This window comes from Nematolebias whitei, chromosome 23, assembly GCF_014905685.2.
Source record: "Nematolebias whitei isolate Nwh7 chromosome 23, NemWhi1, whole genome shotgun sequence".
Taxonomy (NCBI): Eukaryota; Metazoa; Chordata; class Actinopteri; order Cyprinodontiformes; family Rivulidae; genus Nematolebias; species Nematolebias whitei.
This window is the reverse complement of record NC_056520.1, coordinates 24,191,350-24,200,856: the sequence shown is the minus strand read 5'-3', so window position 1 is coordinate 24,200,856 and position 9,507 is coordinate 24,191,350. Positions and strand designations below refer to the sequence as shown.

The 9,507-nt window shown below is 43.7% G+C and overlaps 1 protein-coding gene across 1 annotated transcript in view; it reads right to left on the bottom strand.

The window, feature by feature from the left end:
- The window catches only part of tns1a (tensin 1a), a gene marked incomplete in the record, with an annotated part of 316,275 nt that overhangs the window by 46,671 nt on the left and 260,097 nt on the right, over window positions 1-9,507 (bottom strand). Inside the window, 3 exon segments of the mRNA XM_037696307.1 lie at window positions 871-1,034; window positions 1,291-1,371; window positions 1,993-3,657. Coding sequence (XP_037552235.1) covers window positions 871-1,034; window positions 1,291-1,371; window positions 1,993-3,657 — 1,910 coding nt within the window.

Here is a 9,507-nt window from a genome sequence, read left to right as displayed (position 1 = left end):
TCTGTCTGTCTGTCTGTCTGTCTGTCTGTCTGTCTGTCTGTCTGTCTATCTATCTATCTATCTATCTATCTATCTATCTATCTATCTATCTATCTATCTATCTATCTATCTATCTATCTATCTATCTATCGTTTTATTTGGGATGGCATGATGGTGCAGTTGGTAGAGCTGTTACCTCACAGCAATAAGGTCACCAGTTCAAATCCCGGTCCGGGGGCCTTTCTGGGTAGAGTTTGCATGTTCTCTCCGTGCATGTGTGGGTTTCCTCCGAGTACTCCAGTTTCTTCCCACAGACCAAAACATGCATGTTAGGCTGATTGGTAACTCTAAATTGTCCCTAGGTTTGAGTGAGAGAGTGAATGGTTGTCTCGTTTGTCTCTATGTGTCTCTGTGATGGACTGGAGACCTGTCCAGGATGTCCCCTGCCTCTCGCAGAGTGACTGCTGAATATGGGCACCAGTGACCCCCATGACCCAAAAAGGAAGAAGTGGGTAAAGATAATGGATGAATGGATAGTTTTATTTAAATAAAAACATATATATTTGAATTAGTCTGTTTTTGTAGTGGGTCATTCTGTTCATTTAAATATTTTATCCAGAATAACAAAGTTTGGACCGAGATTCCTTCCACATCAACATTATAACAAAATCCAAAACCATGCTCAGAACAAGAGACTTGGGTAAACGAGCGAGACGTTATGAGACGTTCAGAAAAGTTGGGAGACATAATGGACTGTGGAATGGAACAGTCACGTGACGTGATCCACTCGCAACATACTGTGGAGCAGTGTTTTGGATCCAATGCCAAAAAGAGAATGTAGAAAAGTCTAATCACTGCATCCCACGAGATGGAGAAAGCATTTAACCGTACCTCTTTTGGTCTTCCTCCCGGGTTGATGGACAGACTGTTGGTGAAGTCTGGCGAATGTGACGTTGACATGCTGTCATGGCTGCTCTGGTACTGGCCCTCACTTGTGGTCCGGCGTCTGCCAGTCTCTTGCGTCACCTCCGGGGTCATTCCTCTAGAACGAACTCCTGAAAAGCCATGTTACATCTTTACTGTGTGGGACTGAACATGTTGCCCAAAACAGTTGGACATAACGAGGGGTAAAAACCAGAAGGGAAAGACAAACAGACCTGAGAGAGGACGGGAATAAAAGTCATGGAGGAAGCAACCATAAAACACCTTAAATTAAAGTGAAATGGTTGGGAGGCAGAGAAAATTTAAGTGGTGCAGGAACAGAAAGATCAAATAAATTAGGAAAATAAAAGTGAGGGAAAGTGGACAAACCAGAGAAGGAATAGGAGCGATGGCGGTCAGATTGTTGTGGAGTCATGCTTTCACTGATGCCCCGAATACGAGCGTTGTACTCTGATCCAGGAGGGAAAGGATGCAGGACCAAAAGGATGAGGGAGGGGGAAAAAAAGCAATGATGGAAACAAAGACGGATTAAACAAACAAAAAAATATAGGGAGGAACAGAAATGAACAGCTGGAATAGATTGCAAATGTGTTGACGATATAACGGTTTTCTTTCAAATCCTATTTAAAATAGACACATGAAACATGGTTTTGTAATCGACATAGCTGGAGAAAATGTATTCTCCTTTGCTCCACTGGGAGGCAGCAATGAGCTGCTCCTAATGAAACTTCACTTTGAATGTGGCAAGAGAGCTTCTGAATGCCTACCTATTCTTATTCTCCTTCCCCATTTTTAACCAGCTCTGCTTCATTTCAGCCACAGAGCTAATTTTATGAGAACAGGTCATTTCAGTGATACAGAACCAGGATAAATCTGCTGAAAGCTGCACCGCTCACGTTCTGCTACAATGTCCTCTGTTAACTTCTGTCAGCAATTCAGATCCAGGCCTGTTCCCTCTGTACTGTTTAAAGCCCAAAAGTTAAATTTGCTATTAGGTTCTAGCTTTACGTATGCTCTTATTTCATATAGGTACAACATACTCCTAAAAACATCAGTGGGTGCACACCTTACCGGCAATACGGTGTGCAACCAGGCCTTCCAAGTTTAGTGTCTCCTCCTCTGCATCTGTATGCTCTCTGGGCAAAGGTGAAGAAGATGTGTCCTTGGGTTGTGGCGTGAGGACAGGAAGTGGAGAAGAAGAGGTGCTGTAGCCTGTATATGAAGAAGGACCTTGCAGGTCTGGGGAGTGTGAAACTCCTGCATACGAGTTCAATGGCTTTTGTTGGTTGAGGTTAGAAGAAGAATCAGTGGGGTAGTAGTGGGGTGATTGGCGTGTGTGGAGGTAGGGCTCAGGAGTGTGTGTCGGGGTGGTGCTCTGGTGCTGATAGCCAGTGCTAGACCTCTGAGTAGCGTGTACTAGAGAATCTGTAACTGGACTTTGGTTTGGCATTGTTGGCACCCTCCCCATTGACCGCTGGGGCTGATGATTGGTGTTATTTACTGACCCAGAGTTGTTGTAGCCATGGATGGCAGAGTCCCCTTGGTAAGAAGGCCTGGCCAGGGTCTGGGAGAACGGTGCCTGGGATGAACTGAGGTTGTTCTCCCCAGATGGTGCACTGTGGGACTTAGACATATGAGAGCTGATTGGGTCTAGATCGAGCATTAGCATGTTTAGTGCCTCGATGGACTGCTCAATGTCTCGTTGTGAGGCCGGGGTTGGAAAGTGGGGCAGGCTGTGGGTTGACTGAAGAGGAGGCCCAAAAGGGTCATCTGGAAGACTATGCTGGTGCCAGTGGTTGAGACCTCTTTGAACAGCCTCTCGACTGCTGGTGCTCCTCTCTGGGGCCCTGGGCATTAGCTTGGAGTTTGTCTCAGGACTACCTGTTGGCTGGTTCCCAAAAGACTGTGAGCGGTACATCCCTCCTCCATTTTGGTAGTTGTATCCCCCCTGGGGTGATGGTGAATCAGCAGCTCTCTCTTGTACCGCTGTAGGTGTTCGTACTCCATGCACAGGCATTTTGCTCAGCTTTTCCTCAAGAGCGTTTCTCTCAAGATAGGGGCCGTCGTTCTGGACACTGACAGGTGTTTGTGATTGGTAGTAGAGGCTACCTGGTGTTGCCTGACCCTCTAGGGATGAAAGTGTACCTAAGCTGTCCACACTGTTGCCCTCTTGGCTATTCGGCAGCTCTTCGTCGAGAATGTCTGTTTCGCGTTCCTCTGTTGAAGGTACTGCAATAACCCTGGTGTGGCCCCCGTTGACGTGGACTTGTGCTGGGACCAGGTGTCTCACCCCTCCTCCTGGACTGGTGGATGTGGACAAGTAGGCCTGCTGCTGAGTTGATGCTTCTAGGCCACTCAAAAGCTGATCAAGCTCTCTCTTCTCTTGTGGGCTGAGCGGTGGGTGAGTCGTTGGGTTGTTATGGCTTGCAGCAATCTGCAAGGACTGGCTGTGCTCATCAGTACGATCAGTCTTGATGGATGCAGTAGAGTTGCCCGAGTCACTGCTCACGGAGAGAGTATGGTCTACAGCTGGGAGGGTGGTGTGGCCTGTCACGGGAAGGTTCTGCTCGGTTGTTTGAAGTGGATGATCGCTCTGCTGCAGTGAGTTCTCGGTATTCTTCAAGGGGTTTTCACGGGCTGGGAGGCCATTGATGGTGACACCTCCCTCCAAGGAGTCTTTCTTGCAGACTTGAGCATATAGACTTCCATCAAGTGGACCTTGAGTGTGAGCAACATCTGAAAGAGTCATAAAGATACAAATAAAAATTAAACTATTTCAAAGTAAACAAAATGCTCTTGAGGCTATTCCAGTCCTTCATTACTATGCATGGATTGCTTTTTCATGGTTTATTACTTCTAAATGTTAGGTAGTTTGTCATTTGAAGAGGATCATTCAACCATTGAAATCCAAAGGTTCAGTACGCAGTCACGCACCAGAAATACAACCCCTCCAGCTCTAATAATATCCAGTTTGTAGCTCTAAAGCTCATGTCACATTGCGTCATCTGCAAGGCTCCATAGGTGCCAGGTTCCAGCACTAACAGGTTGAACGCTTAGATCTTGAAGACGATTCCTGGTTGCTGTATCCTCTTAGTCAACCCAAAATGATGGCCAGACTGACAAGTGTACAACTTCCAAGGTAACAGAAATAAAAGAGCTGCCAGCCTCCCTTAAGTAGGATACTTCTGCAAAGTGATATACAACATATACGTGCCCGAGGCTGGCTCGTATGTGGGATGTTCCAAATTGAGCAACCTCATGGGACAGATGGTGGATCGCTCGGACTGCAGCTATTTCAAAACCCATGTCAACAACAACCTGGGCGCAGTAGCAACAAGAATGAGAGGGCAGGCGAGGAAGCTGTAAACACAGTTTGTTCTTGTGGTCACTTCAAATGTTGACACGGTATGAGATTATAAACACAGGTTTAGAGTTACATTCTGTTTGGAATAGTGAGATTACTTCAGTGTCTTATGTTTTAATTATAAGCCATACTCATGCTAATAATGACCATAATAATCATTTCAAACTCACCAGAAACATCTCTCTTACCTATAATGGGGCAAATAACTCAGATAATTCATGAAATATTTGTAGTTTTTAAAATTTTGCTCACAAATCCACGTTTTCAATTCTTCAGCTGCTGTTTACAGGCTTTTCTTTCTATCTTTGGGCTTCTTTACCAACTCCCCCATCCTATCTGGTTCATGCACTCCCATTCCCCAACACGTGCCCTGCTGGAGTGAGGTGGGGCTTCACCACTGAGACTGCTCAGAGGGGTGAGCTGGCACTCTTTGGATGATTTCTTTCAGTTCCCAGCAGCTGAATTCAGTTTGGAGGGCATCGCTGGGGTTCCTTTTATTTTCTGCACCGCAAGTTTGCTCGATTTACAAAACAGTTCATAACTTTAATCACTTTTTTCTCAACCTTATTAAAGTAATAGTACGGTACTATAGATTGTCATTTTCTGTAGTAACCTGTTAAAATTCACCTTTTTATTTTTTCTGCTCCGTTATTGGTGATTTTGACCTTAAAACAAGATATAGTGTCCTTGCTGTTTGATAGCTGGAAGAGAGCGGGAATCAAACTAAAAATGCAAAAGAAAACATTTGAGTAAATGATGTCACTGTGCAGTTAATTCTCAACACCAAAACCAACCGTAGAGCAATGTTTTTACTTGAACAACCTAAAGAAAGTTATTATTAGATACACATATATAATACAATACAATATGAGCCCTAATAGATCATCCAAGATCATATATGTTGTGATTGTGTATGGTCTTATTTTCAAAGTTTAAAATGATTGCTCACTAATAGGAACAATTTATCTTTTTTTGATGAACTATTACTTCAACTATAAAAAGGAGATAGTTATGATCTTCTAAAAAATATTGACACATTGCCATTTTATTTACGCTGCAATGCATTCTGGGTAAATGACGTAGACAGGATGCTCCGGTGTAGAGCTTTCATTTCTAACACGAGCCCAAAGCCCGGCCTGGCCTGAATTCGGGTCGGGTTGGACCACAATAATGTGCTTAATGTGTGGGCCGTGCCGGTCTTGGGTTTTGATGCGGTTTTACGTATGGCACAAATAAAACTAAATAAAAATGCACAATATAAAATTGTGTTAATCTACTCGTTGAAGAGGAGGCAGGTTCGAATGACCAGTTGAACGAGGTAAAAACAAAAAGTACAGTTAAGGTCAGATGGATTAGCTGATCACCGTCCACGCTCATCTCCGCACCTTCTGACATCTGCGGTGAAGGAAGTAGCAGCATCTACAAAAGCTGACACGAGCAACACGTTCAATTAAAATAGCCTTGTTCTGTATGTGGTTTTTTTGTGTGTGTGTGTGTGTGGGGGGGGGGGGGGTTGGGCCTCTAATTACAGTTAAAAGATCAAGTTGCGTCAGGTTCGGAAAAAAAAATCTACGGGTTCGTGCCGAGCCGGGTCAAATTTTTTTAGGCCAGAATGCAACTATACTCCGGTGCGAGCTCCATTCAGCTTAAAGGTTAGTTTTGGACATTCTCTAATGTTCAGCCCTTTAGTAAAGTGATATGTGTTGTCATCATTGTATGTTCCCATACAAATATGAAACTGGCTCTCTGCATATAACCCATTGCACCTGGGATACACCCAGGTGGAGCAGTGGGCAGCTATGTAGGAGCCCGGGGAGCAATTTGGGATTAGGTGTCTTGCTCAGACACCACGACATGTGCAACGACCGGGGATCTAACCCAGGACCTTCGGGTCCCGAGTCGGCTGCCCTGCCCCTACACCATCTTGGCCCCTTAATTTGAACCAGAGCAAGTTGACGGAGAGGAGAATGGAGAGATGACTCTAATAAGCCTTAGCTCCAGAGCTAATATATATAGCGTTAGCTCTAAAGCTAATAGCGTTGGCTCCAGAGCTAACTGTTAGCACCATTGCCAATAGCACTAGCTCTGGAGTAAATGGCTTTAGCTCCACAACTAATATATATGATGTTAATCCCGACTTCCCACACCATGTGCCGTTGTGTCCCTGGGCAAGACACTTAACCCCGAGTTGCTCCCGGTGGGACTGGATGGCGCCTTGCATGGCAGCCTACCGCCACCGGTGTATGAATGTGCGTGTGAATGGGTGGATGGCTGGTACTGTAAAGCGCCTTGGGGCCCCTCATAGGGGGCTGGAAGGCGCTATAGAAGTAAGCTCCATTTACCATTTACCATTTAATCTGGAGCTAATAAATTATACATCACAAGTTGACCACATTTCACCATTTTTTGACCCATATATTGTGCATAATAACTAATAAAAACTTAACTTTTTTACCTTGATTCTTTGTGTTTTAGTCTCAACTACAACCGATGTACATCATTGACCCAGAATGCATTGCACCAGTAAAATAACGGTGACTTCCATACATGAAAAATACAACAAACATATATATATATATATATATATATATATATATATATATATATATATAGTAATTCGCGTCATCAAAAAAAAATAGTAGAACATAGAAATCATATTTTAAAGCCAATATGTGCAAGTAGTCAGAGATCCCTATAAGCAAAATTAATATGAGTTTGTCATTTCTCAACTTCGGGTAATTTTAAAACCCTGATATAAAATACGTCCAACATAAACATTTATTCAAGGAATGCTAGGCCTTTACTTGTTGTTTTATTGCCAGAGTAAATTGATTATTCTATAAGTGAAACGTGGTTAACGTGTTCGTATTTTTTTATGTTGACTAAATTGTGTTGGTTTTGCACACAATTTGTAGGCAACCATTGTCAAATGACAAGTGTCCACTAATAGTCCAAAAACGGTCATCTGGATATCGAATGATTGTGAAGACAAATTCTGACCTGAAAGCTAAATGAGAATGTGGTATTCCTGCAGTATCTCACTCCAGCAACGTATCAAAGTTATGCTTATGACTGCAGCCAGGCTCTTGACGAGCTGTCTCGGATTTATCGTTTAACCTTATCTTGCAGTTTGTATGAGCTGCTATATGAGCTTCTCAGAAAGTTTCCTGCTTACTTCTACTTTTTACAGTGCAACATGAGAGGGGTCATAAAATTTGGGCAAAAGTGATGACATAGTTAGACATTTCTGATCAGCTCGAGGTTAGCTGGTGTACTCTTCCCAGTGTGCTACAGGGACAATCTCCACATCTCTGAATGTGATAAAAGACCAGGTCTGACATGAGAACCACACCAAGTTCTGAGAAAAACTGAAAGCGTGTCCTTGGCCAGTGATCACCTCTAGTTATTTACATGGTTACTAAAAATTGCCACAAAAGACTAGCAATCATGTAAATGATTGTCTGGGTGTGTGTGTTTGCAAAAAAATCGTATTTTTCATGTAACTCAAAGAAATCACTGGATGAGTATCTACAAACGATTAACTTTTGGAGACAATCTGATTCAATTCAATTCAATTAAAAAATACTTTATTAATCTCAGAGGGAAATTAAGTGTTGTCGTAGCTCATCATCCTGGTTTCATCCAAGAGTTGTTAGATGCTGATAGGTGATCGTTGGAAGTATCTCCTGCAGGAAATCCGAAGAATCTGGCCACAAATCCGTCCACTCAGATCCAGCTTGCTGTCAGATCCGGTGGGCCTCTCAGTCCTCCTGGGCAGCAGGACTGCCCGAATGCCAGGCAGAATTCCTCCCTGAGCGATGGTCACTCCTCCCAGCAGCCTGCTGAGCTCCTCGTTGCCACGGACAGACAGCTGAAGGTGCCGGGGGAAGATTCTGGTCCTCCTGTTGTCACAAGCCAAGTTTCCCACCAGCTCCAGGATCTCGGTGGTCAGGTACTCGAGCACCGCTGCTAGGTTGATGGGAATTCATCCACGGCGCCTCCTTTTCAACTCATTTGGGATTTGGGGCTGTAGTTGAGGTATTATTTGAGCTTTTGAGATGTTGATCAGCTGCTCCTGGTTGTTAAAAAACACCTTGTTGCCATGGTTATGCATCATAACAAATGCCCCAAAGTAAAAAGGTTTTGGTAAAAATCCTTACAGCTGCACAGCATCTGATACCAGAGGAAATAAGCATCCAAAAAAGTGATTTACATCCAGAAAAAGAGGAATTAAAGTTTTCATAAGAAACAACTCAGAATGAATGTAAGAGCTACTCCAACATGCAGCCACCCCGAGAGGTGCAATTCTACAACTCCACATGATTCAATTCAAGAATTCCACATGAAAGCAACAGGTAATCTAACTTCCATCCATCCATTATCTTTACCTACTTTTTCCTATAATCTGTAATCAAACTTTTAAAAAAACTTTGCAAATATAAGTGTCTTTAGTCAGAAATGGAATCTGGAAACCGACAGCACGGTGGCGCAACTGGTAGAGCTGCTGCCTCTCAGCGAGCAGGTCCTTGGTTCAAACCCAGGTCATGGGGCCTTTCTGGGTGGAGTTTGCATGTTCTCTCCGTGCATGTGTGGGTTTTCTCCGGGTGCTCCGGTTTCCTCCCACATACCAAAAACATGCATGTTAGGCTGATTGGTAACTCTAAATTGTCCCTAGGTGTGAGTGAGAGAGTGAATGGTTGTTTGTCTCTATGTGGCCCTGTGATGGACTTGCGACCCGTCCAGGGTGTACCCCGCCACTCGCACAGTGATTGCTGGACATGGGCACCAGCGACCCCCGTGACCCAAAATGGAATAAGCGGGTAAAGATAATGGATGGATGGATGGATGGAATCTGGAAACCTGAATACCTCCAACATTTTCCATTATGTCACAAGTATTTCATTTTATTATTTTTTTTACCACTGCATTTAAAGTGATCATAAATAGGTCAGCCTAAAGATCTGAATTTCAGCTCTCCAGTCATGTGTTACATCTAATGACCACAATTATGAATGACATAACTGGCTCTGTATTCGAACAGAGCAAATAGCTTTTCTCTAGTGTCAATAAATAGCCACAGCAGAGCTCAAATTAGATGTGTTGACTCACACAGGCTCTGCCCATATAAATGGCTAACAACTTGCTTCCTAATCTAACACCTGGTACGTGTTGCTCTTTGTGCTTCAGATTTACTACTACTCACTCAAAAATCCTGTTGGCTT